The 18233-nt window shown below is 41.0% G+C and overlaps 2 protein-coding genes across 2 annotated transcripts in view; one reads left to right on the top strand and one right to left on the bottom strand.

The window, feature by feature from the left end:
- The window catches only part of csmd2 (CUB and Sushi multiple domains 2), a 221697-nt gene that overhangs the window by 54422 nt on the left and 149042 nt on the right, over positions 1-18233 (top strand). Inside the window, exons 18-26 of the mRNA XM_010794261.1 lie at positions 2138-2258; positions 4086-4159; positions 4305-4419; positions 6672-6780; positions 9469-9757; positions 12032-12243; positions 15313-15720; positions 16458-16570; positions 17186-17435. Of these exons, the coding sequence (XP_010792563.1) occupies positions 2138-2258; positions 4086-4159; positions 4305-4419; positions 6672-6780; positions 9469-9757; positions 12032-12243; positions 15313-15720; positions 16458-16570; positions 17186-17435 (1691 nt within the window). The remainder of the gene's footprint in view (positions 1-2137; positions 2259-4085; positions 4160-4304; positions 4420-6671; positions 6781-9468; positions 9758-12031; positions 12244-15312; positions 15721-16457; positions 16571-17185; positions 17436-18233) is intronic.
- On the bottom strand, positions 13618-17049 carry LOC104964736 (hyccin). Its single transcript, XM_010793592.1, has 2 exons — positions 16286-17049; positions 13618-15718 (listed from the first exon to the last, which is right to left on the bottom strand). The coding sequence occupies exon 2, from the start codon at positions 15684-15686 to the stop codon at positions 15207-15209; it is 480 nt and encodes a 159-aa protein (XP_010791894.1). The 5' UTR covers positions 15687-15718; positions 16286-17049; the 3' UTR covers positions 13618-15206.

Raw genomic sequence — 18233 nt, 5'->3', positions numbered from 1 at the left:
AATATTATTATTTCGATTACGTTGTTTTCGTAATCGTTGCAAGCCATAATCGTAATTGCGAAAATTGCGAAAATACTATTAATTGAGCAGCTCTAACACACACACACACACACACACACACACACACACACACACACACACACACACACACACACACACACACACACACACACACACACACACACACACACTCTTCGTTGAAACGTTGAATCATTGGCAGTTTGTTCCAAGAGTACTTATTTTTATTTGTTGTCGGATATTTACCTATCTTACTGACTTGTAAAACATGGGCTTGACAGGTAAGAATGGCCATTAGCTTAGTTTAGCACAAAATAAGATAGGATGTCTGCTATTGTCCCCAAAGGGAAGTTTTGATCAAAAAAGCTACACACAGTTGTCCAATAAAAATAAAACATAGACTACACAAGATAAGATAACTGCATTTGCACAAATGTCAACTTTCTGGATACTATTCCCTTTAATTAACTTTTATTTACACTTTCAACAAAAATGGGAAAGGGTAGGTAGTTCCACGTCTGTCTTTTTATAGTTTCACTTAACACTCACTGCTCACTGCAATGTTTCACTCAGTTCTTTCTCCTCTGAGACATCAAGGTTGTGTTGGCGCTATATTGACGTCAGCCAGATTCGTCATAGTAACAGAGTATCTGTGTGAGGATGTATCTGAACTCAAGGAAGCCTTTTTTTTGTATATCTGTCATACAAACAGACTGCAGTTACAACCCCCCAAACAAAGCTCCAATGCCAGCAGGAACATGAGTCCTCCTAAACCGTCCATTATCTGCAAGCATGCATAATGCTAACCATGGTGCTTTTATAACTAACCTCAGCGCATACAATACCTATTTGAATTATGATGATCCACATCTATTCTGCCTTTTTTCACGCTGGTGCAGAGGACATGTCTTCACAGCACTTTGAACTCAGTCAGTGCTACCTTCCCCAGGGCTAAATGTGACCAGAATAGAGATATTACATGCTAGAGCTCTACGAAGTAATGGACTGTGTGTTTATATAAAGAGGATTTAAAGGCCTAAGGAGGGACTGTCTGTTAGTGGAGGTATTAGTATGCTGCTCTCTGCAGGGAAGAGACAGTTATCCAGGGCTACTACAGAGCAGAACGGAAGCAATTTTCCTCAGTTGTAAACTTGCAACTACCTTCAAGAAGGCCGACCATAGCTGGATTTCTGGGTGATTTATGAATGTTTTCTTTCTTGGCTAAAACAATTGCTTTTTAGGATATAGTTGCAGTAAAATGTTTGATATGCCGCTGCCTTTGATTGTATTGCTGCTGCTGCTCTCAGTTTACTGTAAAGCAGCCGTTGTGTGAAAAGCTTTGAAGTCTTTTCATACCACACAAACGTTTCCAGGGACCTTGGGTCAGATTCATTCAAAAGCATGACAGAGCTGTCCGGCGCAAGCCCACACATTGTTGTAGATGGGGACTTAGATATATGCAGCAAAAGCTTTTGAAGGATTTGCCTTTTTCATTGTATATCTGTTTTATTTGGAAGCATACAGTTCAAATGAGAAATACAGAGACCGTGGAGTGGCATGAAGTGCATAATGATACTCATATTGTGTTTGATACTGTTAACCAAGCAATCAAAGCATCATCTGGGCTGTATCTGATTATGCAATTGCTTGAAATTAGAGCATCTGGGAGTGAGAGATAATGTTTATACTAAATATTATCTCATTGTTGTGTGCACATAGTTATTGATCATTCTGTTGATTAATTGAACATGCTGAACATAATTGATCACATACTTTAAATGAATTTTCATTATGCTATTGACTATTTTAACTAATATTGACTCCATATCTTTTATTCTAATGATGTCTAATTCACCTGCCACGCACACATTGTGTATATTACAAAGACATACTTATACTAATACTTATTTAGAGTGGGAAAGTAAAGTAATGTAATTTGAATTGTTTTCTCAATGGAATACAATATAGACATTTTTAAATGTCTTTCTGTGTTTGAGATTCACAAACAATAGGGGGCTGCAAATAACTGACATAATAATTTAATTCAAATATTGAATACTTTATTTTTTTAATTAATAGATCAATTTTTTATTCTGTAAGTTTTCTCTCTCCCTCTTAGACGAGGACGTGGTGTCTATGGCGGACTCCACCATCACCGTGGACGACATCGAGGGGGAGCTGTTTAAGATTGACAGGATCAGAGATGTGCTGGTCAGGAGGGAGTCAGAGCTCAGATACATGTGAGTGGCCTATCAACACGCACACTTGGATTTCATTTGTTTATTTCATCTGCCATCTGCAGCCAGTGTGATTATTTCCGGAGACAAACTGGTTCAATAATAGCAACCCAGAATTCACATTATATTTGAATGGTGTATTATTTAGTTTGTTGCTGGTACTGAGTGCCAGTGCACAAAAATGTGTGACTAGAAGCTTCTGTACCTGTTCTCCTATACAGTAAGTATGTTCCCATACAACTAAACTGCATTGTGAATTATCCTTCGTAATTTATTTTCTTCTACATTAGATTGGTTTTCGATCTATCCCAAATACATTTCTTATCAAACTCAAAGTCTGCATAGAGAGGATGTCCGGGTGGATGGGATGGTTACACTTCTTTCATACAGGCGACTGGTGTTTGTGATCTGCATAAAAACATAAAGTCATTGTTGACTTTTAATTTGTCCGTAATTTAAATTCTTGAACAAATGTACTTCTTTAAGCCAAACCCATCAATTTTTGACAAAATCTAACCCAAATATTGTTGTTGCATGAACATAACCAAGAACTTTTGTTGAGTGTCTCTTTTGTGTATATTTACAAAGTTAAGAAAATGTGTTTTCCCTTAAAACGCAAATGTGTTAGAATGCAATTAAGTGGCAGTGGAGGGAGGTTGTAGGGGAAAGTCATTTTGTAAGACACAAATGTGATCTTTACGTAACCAAAAACAAATCTTAACCTCAGTGTTACACATGTTAGTACTGCACACATAACACATGTGGGACAACATTCTGTGTATTGCTGTGAGAAACCTGAATAAATACATTATTTAGTGCATTAATCAGTCATTAAAGTGCACTGTCATGCCAAAACAACAATAGTACACACAAGCCCCAAACTGGAAAATCCATCTTCAAGCTTACCCAGTCAAAAGCAGTTCAAATCATTTAAGCAATGTTTTCCATTCAAGAGCTCCCCCTGGTATCAGAAACACATCTCGGAGCAGCTTTGCCCTCTATCACACCTCGTGCTGGCCCTCATTATAATATCAATGGCTTTACCTTGGCTTCCACTAAGCAGGCTAATGCATGGATATTTATTCATCCACTCCCCTGAAAGATGGTGCTCAGACAGCGGGGGGGGAATATGATGAGTGGCATGTGTGGGATGGCAAGCAAGAGTCAGGCAGAAAGGATGGGTAAATGAGAGACTGGAGGTGGAGGGGTAGGAGAGGGGAAGTCACGATCTGAAGCAGATTTCACCAAGTTTTTGACAAACAAACAAATAAATGGTGTGTTTTCTTTTGGTTAAAGCACATCATTCCAGACCTCATCAGGGCCATTTCTCCACATACATGTCTTTAGAGAGCCTCCTATATGACAGGTAGATGAGGAATGGTGACGTGGCTCTCCCTGCTGACGATGAATGGGTGTAATGTGTGTAAGTGTGTGTCCGACCCAGAGAGTGTCTGTTTGTGTGTTCTCCTAAAAAAGAGGTATTTGCAGTGATGCTGGGTCACGTGAGTGCTCTCTGCCTCTGTGATCTCCTACCCCACCTCAGTGTCAGTCATGATCCACTGAGTTTGGAGAGCCATTGAAAGAGAAAGCGTGTGATACAGACAGAGGCTGAGTGAAAGCTCTCTGGCTCAGAGACGCCACAGGGATTTCTCTTCAGAAAAGATTGTGTCATCTCTTTTGTGAATTAAAACATCAATATGAATCTTTCTGTGTTTGAATTTCATTTCCCCATATAGTTTCAAATCCTTTCTACCCTTTAAAGCAGAATGTGATGTGCGGCACTTCCAGTACTTTCATATGTGTGTGTGTGTTTCTTTTGTCCCTGTGCAGGATGGATGACATTCAGCTGTGCAAGGAGATCACTCGTCTGAAGAAGGATCTGCAGAAATTAGTGTCCATACCAGGTAGGCTGATTGAGAATAAAAGCAGAATGTCTCAAATAAATCCAATTCCTACAAACATCTTTATACAGTACCTGTGGTTAAACCCTTGTTATATTCATAGTTAAGTGATTCATTTGGGACAAACACTCGATGTCTTTTGCTGCAGATAATGACAAGTCCAACGAGGACCGGCAGAAGGAGGAGGAACTCCTGCAGCAGATCCACAAGCTGGTTGAGACCAGAGACTTCCTGGTGGACGATGTGGAGTTTGAAAGACTCAGGTGTGCTTCGTTATGGTTTCATTACAGCTTGGTAGGAGTCCTTTGGTCGCCTGTCACCATCGGCTGTGAATGAATAATTAAAAAATCCTATTGAACATAAAACGCCACTAGTTAGAGATGCAGTGCACACATACAGTAGGTCTGTAGCCATTGATCTATCTTATAGCCTTTGGGAAACAAGTATCTTTTATCCAGAGGAACTCTTTGATATCACCAATGAGCATCGTTTATTCACATTCTTTTAATGACTGATAGGGCTCCCATTTGAACATCGCAACAAGTCACTAGTTCTGGTAAAGTGTTTTCTCAATCCGGTTTCATCCGTATAGACGCTTCCACAAAGCCACCCCATTGCGCTCTATTAAAACACTGGAACATTTCCTCAGGCACAGTGAGATGATGCACCGCAGAGCACTCAGCGGAGAGCCATTTCAATTAAAGATGTGTCAGAAATGATCAGAGAGTACTGCAACAGGAGCTGCCATTGGTTTATAAAAAACATATACACATCTATTTCATACTTTTTCAGGACTGCTAATGGGTGTTGATGCTTTGTTCATGCAGGAGTTGAGGAAAGGTTGTCATAGTGCTGTCCAAACCTTACTGATCCATTCTGAAACTCTTAGTCCTGCACCACATATACAGTTATGCAAAACACTACAGGACCCTTCATACAATGGGATTGGAAACCCTCAAAGGAAGGTACAATGTCTTGAACATTACATTATCTTAATGCAGAGATGTCAAACATAAGTGAAATATAAAATAATCACAAGTTTAAATTAGCCTCTCTGCAGTTGAATCTGTATTTCGATGAGACCGCTCTTTCAGTTTTAGACGTTCAGTTTTTTAATGTTTTGTCCTGCAGTCATTAAGAGCTTAAAACGCTGTATTTATTTTTACTCCACTTACTTGTTGATCTTGATGCAGCATATACACTCTCACAGGTTATTTTATCCATCACTCAACTTGCAACTTAATGCGACTTGACAATGTTCAACCAGTATCTCAGGTCCAATTCTTATTCAGCGTTAGGCATCAATAGTTTGTGTGAGCAACACTTTGTGTTGGCAGCTGACAGCATGCAACAGTGGGTTAATGGAACAACAGTGGGTTAATGGATCGCAGAGAGATGTGACGATGCTCAAGGCCATGCTGATAAATATAGAGATCTTTCTTTTGACATTTCTCTCTTTTTTATCCTCACTGTCCTTCACAAGAAAATTACATCTGTAGTTTTTACGTTTGGTTTTATTTTCAAAGCAGGACAGACCTGCTGTAATTTGCACACTTTGTGTTACAGAACATACTCATTCAATATGTAATACATACATTTAGTAGTACTGCAAATATTAAATTACCCAAATATGCAGAGCATGTCTAACTCATCTAAATATATCTGTGTAGACAGAGAGGGGCTGCCAGATTTATTGAATAATCAGTAGAACCTCTCAGAGTAAATGTAATCCTTTCTAACAGCCAGAGATACTGTAATTATTTGATGCAGTGAGAAAGCTTTTCAACTCTCCCCGTTGGTAAAATCAACATTTAAATGTTACCTGTACTGCGGAATAGATGGCCAGCAAGTGTAAAGTAGACACGATATTTTACCTTTATATCTGTGTTACATGGAATTCCTGTCAGCCATTCCTAGCCAACTTCTCTTTTGTAATCTGAAGGTGATGGAAGACTTTAAATTGTAGTCCAAATGCTTTATGTATTCATGTATTTCTGTATATTTTACATCAATCCTTTGCTCAATCTCTACAGGGAAAAAGAAGAAGACAAAGAAATGGCAGATTTTCTGAATTCCAAATTTCCCAAAAATATGAAGAAGAAAGGTATGCTTAGGTTCCACAGTTGTTGTTCTGTGCTCCACTTTTTAAAATCATTTATCCGCTGGACATGTTTGTTGATTAGCAGTTAGTAGAGTTAGACCGTAAAATTGTGGTCGAAGTAATCAAGCAATTTACTTAAGTAAAAGTAATACCACAAGTAATACCAATGCATTGAACTTTATTTAAGATACAAATTATAAGCATGACAATATACTTAAAGTACCTAAAGTAAACATACTCATTAGGAAGAATGATTCACTTCATAACATAGGCTGTCAAATATGTACCTGATGAAAAAAAAGTACAACTATGTTGTTCCAAAAATAAAGTTATCTAATATCTCTCCATGTACACCACAACATGTATTGGGAAACTATTGCCAAATGTTCTCAGAGTGACTTCTCTGGGCTTCAGGTGTTCCACCCAGACGAGCGCCGTCCAGAGCTCAGCAGACCTCTTCTCCCTTCGCCAAGACGGGCCTCACCCTGCTGAAGGAGTGCTGCGGCTTCACATGCTCCATCATGTAGCCCGGGGTTGACATAGGGGCCACAAATCAAAATTGGCCACTCCACAAGAGTCAACATTTCAAATTTCAGCTTTTCAGTCCAAGAAAGACTTTGAAGCATGGATGGAGCAGTACAGCGTAGGTTAAGAATTCCCCAGAGGCAGAGCTAAGGATGTTGCAAGGATCATGTGGTTTGTTTTCCATACCCAAGTTTGTCTCGTTATATAGATAAGTTTGCCCATACATAAGATTGTATATCTGGTTTTGTTTCCATCCTGTCTACGCTCTCTAATCCCACTTTTGTTAAATTTTCCCGCCAAATTAACAGCAGTCAAATGCAATTGTGGTATTTATTTCTCTTTTTAAGCTGAGAAGACAGGGTTTTAAAGGATAGAAACAGCATAGCACAAGTTAGGTATGTATTGTGGAAAGACTAATCGTAATAAATCACTATAACATGCCTACGACTTCTATATTCAAAGACCTCACTGAGCTATGGCAGCAGTCATTCCCTCATTAAATGTTGTTTTGCAGGCCAGTCTAGATACAAGGCTGGAAATATAAAAACAGCATTCAGGAGATAACACTAATGAAACTGACATTAAACAGGAGCTCTGTTAGGTTGAAGTTGCTCGTTATTTGAGTTCCGATTTAAATGGGTACGACCTTTTTCAAATTGGTGGTTTGTGAAGAATCAATGGATATCTCATTACGCTCAATTTCCCTTTATTGATAGTTCACCAATGTTCAGTACTTTTTCAAATGATGCAAAGTAAAATTGAAGGACATTATACAATATAACTTTTTTCAGTCAGTATTTTATTCTGGTGAGCATTCAACAGCAATAACCATTTGACAGCATAAGGGTTATTTAAGGATATAGAATACACAGGGGTCCATGTCCAGTCACTTTTTAATTATAGCGTATCACCCACATGCACGTTTCCACAAATGATATGGGTTGGCACGCAGCTACATAACCCTATACCTACTATATATGTATACTGTATAAACACCTGTCCAGTGATGAATACAGTCATCATATGCAACACTGAAGCACACTTGACAGTGTTTTGAGTGGATCATTTATGTTTCATACTAATTTACGGTCAAGGGCAAACCTCTTCCGTCCATTTCTACTATGCTATTATGTTATGTATTTGTTTCCATCACATATTTATCAGTTTCTACGGAATAAATATTTACCTACAGAAGGTGTATGAAAGCCTCTTGAATGGCACTTGCATGCATTACGTTGGACACAGGGATGCAGTGGCCAATCAAACTACGGGGCACATCTGTGTTGCCAAGAAGAATAGTTTCCATAGCAACCTTCTATTCCCCATTTATTTACCATAAGACAATGAGGAAGGTTGGATGGATCCGAGAGATAAGAACTCACATATGTGACAAAAACAAATACCTGAGTGCCATCATTGCTACTTGATGAATGGTAGACAAGACAGCTTTTTTAAATTTGAATGATTTTCATGTTTTGCATTCACTCTTGGAGACAACACAGACCACTTGGTATTCCACAAAAATGTTTCCAAAAATGAGTCTCTGAATCCCTGTCAGACTCTTTGGGATAAAGTAACAATGGTTTGGAAATTAGAGGAACACAAGGTTGCTTCTCCTTTTTGGATACACAATTATTATGTTTACAGTGGAAGCTAATTAAAAGCACCTTTAATCATGCTATTCATTATAGATTGTACAGTTTGCTTTTTATTCCTGTTTGACGAAGCATTGTCCTTAATGGTTTATTTCCAAACAGTCCTTGGGATGGATACTGTCAGGGTGCGTGGAAAAGGTAGGACCCAAATGCAGAATTTAACAAAAAGCAAGCTTTATTAAATCATAAAAGCTGTGGCAAAAAGGCAGTATCCAAAAAAACAAACGAGCAGCACAAGAAACACGGACCGTGGAAGCATGGAGAGGAAACAATGAACCGACATGGAACACAGGGGAAGACTAGACTAAATACACAGAAGGGTAATCACAGGACAAGAAACAGCTGGGCAGGGGAGGGAGAAACACAAGAGCAACAGGTGCACACAATGAGACAATCAGACACACCAGGGAAACTAACGACTGGGAGGAGGACCAGACAAAAACACAAGGAGGAAGACAAAACACCAATGAACATATTTACAAAACCCATAACCAGACAGACAACACTAAAACCGTGACATAAACCTAGGAGCGTGACAGAACCCCCCCCTCAAGGGACGGATACCAAACGTCCCAAAAAACAAAGTCCAGCAGGGTGGGTGGAGGGGGTCTGGAGGACGGGTGGTCCTGCAATGTGGGGTAATCGCAAAAAAAAAAAAAAAAAAAAAAAAAAAAAAAAAAAAAAAAAAAAAAAAAAAAAAAAAAAAAAAAAAAAAAAAAAAAAAAACAAAAAAAAAAAAAAAAAAAAAAAAAAAAAAATAAAACCAGCCAAGAGTAGAGGAGAGCTCAAAGGAGAGTTCAGGGGAGAGCTTAGTGCGAGAGGTTCAAGGGAGAGTTCAAGGGGAGAGCTCCAGAGGAGGAGCTCAAGAGAGAGTTTCAGTTGAGAGCTCAGGGAAAAAGTTCCCTGTGAAGAGTTCCAGGGGAGAGCTCAAGGGAGAGTTCAAGGCGACCCCATGACGGTTGAGTACATGACCAGGCAACCCCTAGGGCGGCTGACGAGAGGACGGCCCCCAGGACGGTTTGGGACACCAGGACCGGCGACCCCAGGGCGGCCTGATGGAAGAAGACGGCCCCCGGACGGTTGGGATACAGGACAACGGACAACCTCCAGGGCGTCTGATGAGAAGACGGCCCCCAGGAAGCGGTTTGATACCAGGACAAGGCCGAGGCCTAGGACAGCCAGCTGTGAGGCCGGAGGACTGGCCGGAGGCTCCGACAGGCCAAAGAAGCGGGGAGCTTGGGCCGGGGGACCTCAAGCGGGCGACACCGGGAAGCGGGGTGGAACCTGAGACGGGAACGGGGGCCCGGCAGCGGGCTCTGGGTAGGTACCAGAGACGGAACGGGGCCCGGCAGGCGGGCTCAAGGGGTGGAACCTGAGAACAGACGGGGGCCGGCCAGGTGGGCTCAAGGGGTGGAACCTGAGACGGAACCGGGGCCCGGCAGGCGGCCTGGGGTAAGGCTAGCCAGAAAAGAACTTGGAACGGGGGCCCGGCAAAGGCGGCTCAAGGTGGAACCGTGAGACAGAACGGGGGCCCGGCAGGTGGGCTTCAAGGGGTGGGACTGAGAACGGAACGGGGGCGGAAGGCGGGCTCCTGGGGGAGGAACCAGAGACGGAACGGGGGCCGGNAGTTCAAATACAGATTATTTCAGTTCATCGAAATGCTGCACCTTCATGTTTATTTTATTATATTTCGTATTTATTTGAGTGAATACATTATTCACAGTTTAATAATAATAATAAAAATATATATATATACATTTTATGTTTTTTGATAATTTTTTCTGCTGTACCGAAAACTTACCGAACAGTGACCTAAAAACCGAGGTACGTACAGAACCGAAATGTTTGTGAACCGTTACACCCCTACAAGCTAATGATTGGATTTCATGATTCTTGATGTTTTTTTCTGTCTTAACATCATTATTTTATTCATTATTCAAATTCAAAACTTATTTGACAGCTAGCCCAACTACTCTACTTACGCAAATATGTCTGCGCTGTAAGATCTCCCTTTAAGCATCACATTTCTCTGAAAACACATGATTTGAGCTAATATGTCCTCACCTTAAGACATTGGGTTCAGGCATTCCTGGATCTGCTCCTCGTTTAAAACCTGTGAATCAAAAACATACAGATGGTTTTAAGTATGGTTTGATTTTTCGAAAATAAATATGATGTAGATGTTTGAGTCTTAAATGTCCATTAAGACTTTCTTTAAGCATCTAGTTAAAAAAACTGGCATATAGTCAATTATAATGGCCCACAGCTTGGAATAAAATACATCAAATTGTGCCTATGCACCTTAAAATGACAGCAAGTTTCACTGGGTCATTACAACACACTCCAGTTTCATTTCACAGCATCCTTGCAGCAAAAAGTGTACAACCCCCACATCTGACTCACAATATCTGCCTCACACACACAGAAGGGTGAGTGTGTATTGTTTTTAGCTTCATTCACAGAAAGGAAATAACTGTGATGCAACTGTTTCTTGGGAAAAATGTGTTTCTTAGAAAACTGAATCAAGCCTCTTCTTGGATCTTACATAACTATCACCACAGTGGATTATTATCATTGGAGCGCACTTCAGAAAAACTGAAACCAAGAGAGTTAGGCATTTCTATTTGACAAATGAATCAACTTTTATTGTTGATTAATAATCAATTAAGCAGTTTTTACACTAAGATCATGGTTGCCTGGATATGAAACGTTATGACTGATGTTGGTTGCACATCAGCAATAAATGACAGATAATGCTGCCCTTAATATATAAATGCGTTGCAAGAGAGAAAAAAAGATTAAGAAATAAAGGAAACGAGGGGAGAAGATGTCATCAGCTGGTGTTTCCAAAATGCTGAAGTCAGAGAAGATTCATTCAGAGGGCAACTCCACTAGCAGTGAGGTCACACATGCCAAACTCTCCACTTCCCCATCTTGACTCCCAAAAGCACAACCAGGTATTTCAGTGCACCAGGCATTTAAGACCAAATCATCAGGAATTCCTGGTTTAACACTCTTGTAAGTACAAGGACTTTGCACAACTACTTCAAGGTCACACGTTTTTGATAATTGTGTTCCCTAACAACATTGCACAGTCATCATAGAGAAGACCATTTAAAAATAAATCGCTCCCTCACTCACATACTAAGTCCTACATACAATCACCACCACAGCTTGCTTTTAACATGTTTACAGCTTGCATTCATGAGATGCTTAGATTCCCTGCTTTGATTCAGCCGTTTTCCCATGCCATCATGACTTTCACACACACCATGACACTCATCAATATGCAATACATCACATGCATTGTATAACTCGTCCAGAGGGGGCTACTCAGTCTACCAACTACTTCAAAGACATCAAACCTTTAAAGTTAGATGAATGATACAGAACCAAATCATGTATTACTAGTCAAACCAAATTGGGATTTGAACCCTGTGGTCTTATGTTTTATACTTATATACTTCCTATACAATGGTGTCAATCATTAGCTTAATTGGTTTAAACGTATAACTACTAACGCAACCTGGGGAGAAAAACACTAATCTAGCTCTTGTTGAGGGCTAGTGTGCTAAGCTAACCGGCTAATGTTAGCGAGGCACATCTCCTCATCCAGCCGTCTCCCCCCTGCTCCCGTTGGGATACTGACCGAGGTACAACACAGTTGGGATGAAACCCCATCGGATGACGAACTGGCCGCACTGGAACAGCTGCTGCAGCCGCTGTTTGGACTCTTTGCTCAGTTTAGCCATGTGTTTATCCTGAACAGCGAGGATGCTGCAACCACCAAGGACAAGGAAGCGGAAGTGACATTAGGACCCGGCTGATAACTGAACATCTGTCATTGGTCGCCATCTAGTGGACACACATGTAACTGCGACTGCCATGAGGAGTGCTTTTATAGGTTGTTTATAACCTTTGTGACCTCGCTCGCTCGCAGACTGATTTTGTGAGTGAACATGATTTATATTTTGAGGAGGAAGTGAAATAAAATATGATAGCAACTCAAAGATATTGTTAAAGACACGTGCAACTTTCAGAGCAAGTGAAAGTACATGTTATAAATGTTGTCATCCACAGAATACAAAGCTACCAAGCAAAACAACAAATTGTGAAACACGACACAGAAATTAATATATATATAAATGTAAGTGAAAATAAATGAAGAAATACATACAAAGATATAATATGTGTGTTCTGTTTTATTCTCAACTTTAATTTTTTTATGCATGCATTCATTTATTTATTTCCATATTTATTTATTTTTTTCTTGTGTTTACTTATTCCTGAATTTATTTCCACATTTATTTAGTTCAGTTTCTTTTCACATTTATTTATTCTTGTATTTATTTATTTGCTACTTATGTCATGTTCTGTCCTCCATATCTGTGTGCTCGTTGTGTGCATAAAAGAACAAATTCACTAAAAATCACATAAAAGCAAGACGCATAGTTGGGCATTCATTGTTCTAAAAACACATTGGCGGTCCAGAGATCTATGCATCGGTTTGTCATGCAGGTGCTCGAGGTTCATCACCCGGGGGAGGGACATCTTCTGTCTCCTGCTATGCTGATGTTGAATCTGGAGAAATTGTCCTCACCACTTTTTCTAACAAAGTGACGCCCATGGTGTTGTGATGTATGTTTCCGTGTACATCCCATGTATTGCATGATTTTGTTTTGGGAAATAAACGTTGCATTTATGCCTCTGCTAGCCCAATATAACCAGCCAGGCCAGGACACACTTTAATTAAAGAATTCCCTTAACCTAATGTGTATGAGTTTACTATGAATTTAGTTTAGTCATTTCCTGTGTTTTGTTGAAATGAATAATTTATGTTTACACAATAAAAAATAAAGCCAACTTATTCTGTATATGAAGAGACATTATTACATCATTGCTTGTCTCTCTCTCTCTCTCTCTGAAATATGTGGTTTGAAAGGACAAAATATACACACTACCAACTTAGTCCCCCCCCCTGCAATCCAATAAATAAATAAACCTTAAATATATTCCCTAATAATTAATAAGTGCAACACGATTAATGATTGTGCATTTATAATGTACGTAATTATAGTGGAATGTTGCCACACATGTATCCCTGATTTTGATAAATCAATAAGCCTCTTACACCATTTTAATTACACAATTCATTTAAGAGTAATCACTGAGCACGCAAGTGAAATATAGAAACACTTTATTCCCAGAAGATGTAGCAGTGAGTTATATTCAGACATAGAAAGGCCAATTTTAACCAACTTTAGTACAACAGTATGATGTACAACAAGAGCTCACCCATTCACATCCTGTAAACCCACACACAGAAACAATATGATTGTTAATGTCCCCCCCAAAGCTATGGACACTCGACAGCTCTAGTACACAGACGACAGAACACATATTGCTTGAGGGAGGCGCAGCTCAATTTAGGACATCAAAGGTAAGAAATGGGTGGAGTTTAATTACATTATTGGTACAAGATATCACCATTTCTTGTGAAGGGATGATGATGGAGGGACACAGGAAACACATCACCAAATAACTACTAACAGCTGGAATGGTGGGTGGATCAGAGAAGAGGAAAGATGCCTTGTTGCCCACACACACCTTCCCACTGCAGAACACACAGGAGGAGGTTCAGTTACAGTTTTGGTCGAGTTTTAAACATCTTGAGTCAGGGGCATCGGATTCTTTTATCTTTGTGCATGTAGGTGGACTTCATGTATATACGGAGCAACAAAGCACATCTCTCTCACAGGAAAATACCACAGTTGAGAGTCAAACGTCTTTTGTTCATCATAAGAAAATACCAAAGTTGAAAACACAACTTGTTTGTTCTTTCAAGTGCAAATTTCAATACTTCACAAATCATACACCAAACCATCTTCGTCATTTGTTAGAAGTTGGATTTTTCTGCCAACAGCAATTCAAGAAGGTGCTAGAGCAGTGGGAGGGAAGGACACAAATATTGCTTCTCCATTATGATGACAATACTGTGCGATTGTAAACATTAAAACCCAAATCGTATCATACTGTTTGATTATTTAGTGGTCATTTCTTCTGACATTTTAAGGAAGAATACAGATTATCTTTAAAAAGGAACACTGCTGTAGATGTTTACAAAAGAAGTGTGAATGAAGAGAGGTTGTGTAATTGTCCCAAAAGATGAAAAACACAGATTTGTATTGCTATGGAAAAGGATCTGTCATTTGAAAAAAATAGAAAAATGTGTTTCATCTCGGAGAATCATACCTTGTTAATTTGATCAATCAGCCGCCTTTATTCTAAAAATTGAACATACACACATAATCACACATACTTAACATTTGCCCTCCGACCAACCTGGGCAATATCAGGATGGACGTATGGAAAAAGCCATGCAGGGCAACAAATGCCGATTAAAATATTTTCCAGATACTTTTCCGCAGTTTTTAGTTGTGTATATGTTTTAAGTGCACCCAGACAGACTGCTCTGGGACGGAGTGCGGTTTTGTCCTGGCATGATTTCACAGCAACAATGCACTGCTAAAAATCAGTCAAGCAGGAAGTGATATCTCTGACCCCCCGCCTTCATCAGGAGAGGAGCACGGCGGCAGGCTGCTCGGGAGCACAGAGAACCAAAGACATCAAAATGGAGTGACAAGACACCCAGTGGGAGTGTTTGTATGCTGTTGTGGTCTAATGGGAGTTGGCATGGCTTGGAGTTCCTGTTCACAGGTACAGGGTCACCGGATTGAGAGGGATCAGGTAGCCAGGAGTCACAAAGGGCTCATAGGTCAGAGCCAAGGTGCACGCTGATGCTAGGAGAGCGCTGCGTGTGGTTTGGCGCCGGACTCAAGTACCCCAGCCCATCCTCCTGCAGGCTGCATGAATAGCGGCCGACTTCAGAGGCGGTGTGGTTGCTGGCGGGGGTGGCGTTGCAGACGGCCACCTGCTCGAAGGAGCGGGAGAAAACGGCGCTGGCAGTGCGGGTCAGGTTGGTGAGAGCTCCTGCCTTGGGCACCGATTGGCTGGAAGTGAGCGTCAGTCGCTTGAAGGACAGCTCTGCATTCTCGCTGTTGGCCCGGCACGTTGTCAGAGAGCCCGCCTCCTTGTCCTTGCTGTTACGCCCACCCAGCCGACACTTCTTCATGGCCTTGGCTCCCAGATTCAACGTGGTGACACTGTTGCTAATAGTGATGGTGGGGGGGGTCATGTCCGGCCCCATCCCGCCTGGCCACACCCCTTCATCCACCTCAGAAATATCCATCAGCTCATCCGGGGAACCCAGATCCACTGCGTCTGTGAGACAGAAATGAACTGAAATGAAAACAGGAGCACGAAGAGGAAAAAACAACCATCTCATCTGTCATCCAGCCCAGCTGATCCAATCAAATCATTGAAATTAACACGGTTTATAAAGAAAATGAATTGAATGCTTTGCTTGTGGGGCAAAGTATGTAGGGCTGCATGACAGAGGAGCTCCATCACTGTCCAGCAGGTGGCGCCTTCACACTGTGACAGTTAACAGGGAAACCTCGCCACCAGGAAATGCAATGTCAGTATTTCAGCCCAGCACACAGGTTAGTTCAACCAGAAGCTGTGAGCGGTTTATTGGCAGAGGAGTGCATGTTTTGTCCCAAAGACAGGAGAGGTCAGAGTCTGAGAGCACACGCCTAGGAAAGACCACAAGGGGAGAGTAGAGGAAGGAAAACAAAGACACAAATCCAAAACCCTAAGTGCAAGTGTTCAGTTGAGAAACTTGCTTCACTTCAAAAACACTAGCCAATAGCTGTGCTGTATATGCATCAAGAATGGCACTAACAAACATGTGGGTGGCCAACCACATGCATATGCAGAGATACACACCTTTAATCTGATGCTGTCACTGCTAGTCATTAGACAGATAGGCAGGTCCTGTCAAAGTCCTCCATGGTCAGATTTGGGCCCAAGCAGTCAGAAGTCATCACACTCACAGAAGATTTACAATTTCTTAGCAGTTTTGCTTCAAATAACACAAGTCCTGCGTATCTTTCCTAAGTTCCAAGCTACCACTCAGAAGGAAGTTATCTGTGTCCAAGTGCAACCCAGGAGGATTGTGTTGAGGCGTGCCAACGTGTGCAATATGAGTACAATCTGCTGCTGCAGGCAGAGGTAACAGAGCTAATACCTGGGCTTTGTGATTGAAGGTCATCAGTCCATTTTTTATGTATGTCCAGAATTCAGCCATTTTATATTTACAGGAAGTGTGTGTGTGTATGTATTGACAAATGTTGAATAAACTACTTTAAAGACTGGTGTTCATGCTGTGTTTAACCAACGTTCTGCTTAAAATAGGATCCAATTCATTTAGCTCAACATAAAAACATCCCCCATTGTGAAATTCAGCCAAGCACATTTCAGTAGTATGCATTCATATTAGGTTAAAGATCTGTCATTCAATTAGGTAATTAATTAGATTTAAGAAAATCTCAGCAGGGGATCTTGGTGAGGAAGCTTTAGCCACAAAGGAGAGAGTGAATGAATGAGTGACATTGGAAGGACAGATGAGAGGAATAGTGCTATTAGGAGAAGGGAGGATGGTAGAACCCAGCGCAAAAAAGGTAAAAAGGGAAGTCATTGTGCAGATTTTTCAGACCATGCCGCCACACATGGTTACCTAGGTTACCCCGGGAGCGGGGCGTGGGGAAGGAGGGGCAGGACCTTAGTACTGGCTCCTCCCTGTGGAGGCCGTCCCAGAACCCTCATTCTCCACCATCCGCCTCACAGACTTCTGCCTCCTGACCTCCTGACCCCGCAGATCAAGGCTGACCTCAGAGGCTCCGCCCACCGGGTCGCAGTCGGGCGGGGCACGGCCGTCAAGGCGCGGTCGCATGGATTCTCCGTTGGGCAATCGCTCGCCGCTCGTACCTGTTACACTGATATCGGGGATGGCTACGCCCCCCACTGCAGCATCACTTTCTACACTCGCCTCCTGGGACTCTGGTGGGAGGAGTATGGGGGGGTAGCACGACAACACGTAACAAAACGAACATATATAAACACAAACAGATGGGACAGAAAGACACGCGTCATGCACACGTACATGAAACACAGAAAGACAGCGGTCATGACCACAGTCACACAACACAAAGGTAATAAATGTAATGGCAGAAAAATAAAAAGACAGAAATTATAGTGATCAGAACATAACACATGGTAAAAGTACATGCAATATGGAGATGAATATGAACACAGCTCTTGAATGGAATTGAATTTCATCGTGAGTCCCCGCTCCGCCCTTACACATTAATTAATATTTAATGGTGTTTTCCCTCCATCGTCTGCTCATAACAAAAGATTTACGCATAAACAGGCAGCTCTGACACGAGCAGCAAAGGAAAAGGGGTGTTGATGAAACCTACTCATTAAACTGGCTGAAGGCTGTAATTTACCTGCCTTATCTCTACCCTGGGAAAAGAGAGAAGCCCTCTCAAAATCACACTCAAAACACAATCTTTGCCACATAGCTGAAACTACCCATATATAATCGTTTTTGTTGTGATTAAGTCAGAGCAATGGAATATTAAATAACCATTGCTGCTCAGTACATCTTAGCCTGGCCCTAGGGGCTGCTCGATTATGGCAAAAATCATAATCTCGATTATTTGGGTCAATAATTGATATCACGATTATTAAAAACGATTATCCATTCACTTTGAAAACATCAATTTATTGGAGAAAAGAAAATGTGAACAGTATGTTTGTAACAGTTGATTACCCTGAACTCTAAGTATAATTCAACTGAAAAACCAATACAAAAAATTAATAAAAAAAT

The sequence above is a fragment of the Notothenia coriiceps genome, unplaced genomic scaffold, assembly GCF_000735185.1.
Source record: "Notothenia coriiceps isolate Sejong01 unplaced genomic scaffold, NC01 NC01_scaffold00037244, whole genome shotgun sequence".
Classification (NCBI taxonomy): Eukaryota; Metazoa; Chordata; class Actinopteri; order Perciformes; family Nototheniidae; genus Notothenia; species Notothenia coriiceps.
Note: the sequence above shows the minus strand (reverse complement) of the source record. Positions and strands in the feature narration are given on the sequence as shown.

Bases quoted from the DNA above. Each gene is read 5' to 3' on its own strand.
- LOC104964736 (XM_010793592.1), bottom strand. From the start codon at position 15,686: ATGGATATTTCTGAGGTGGATGAAGGGGTGTGGCCAGGCGGGATGGGG.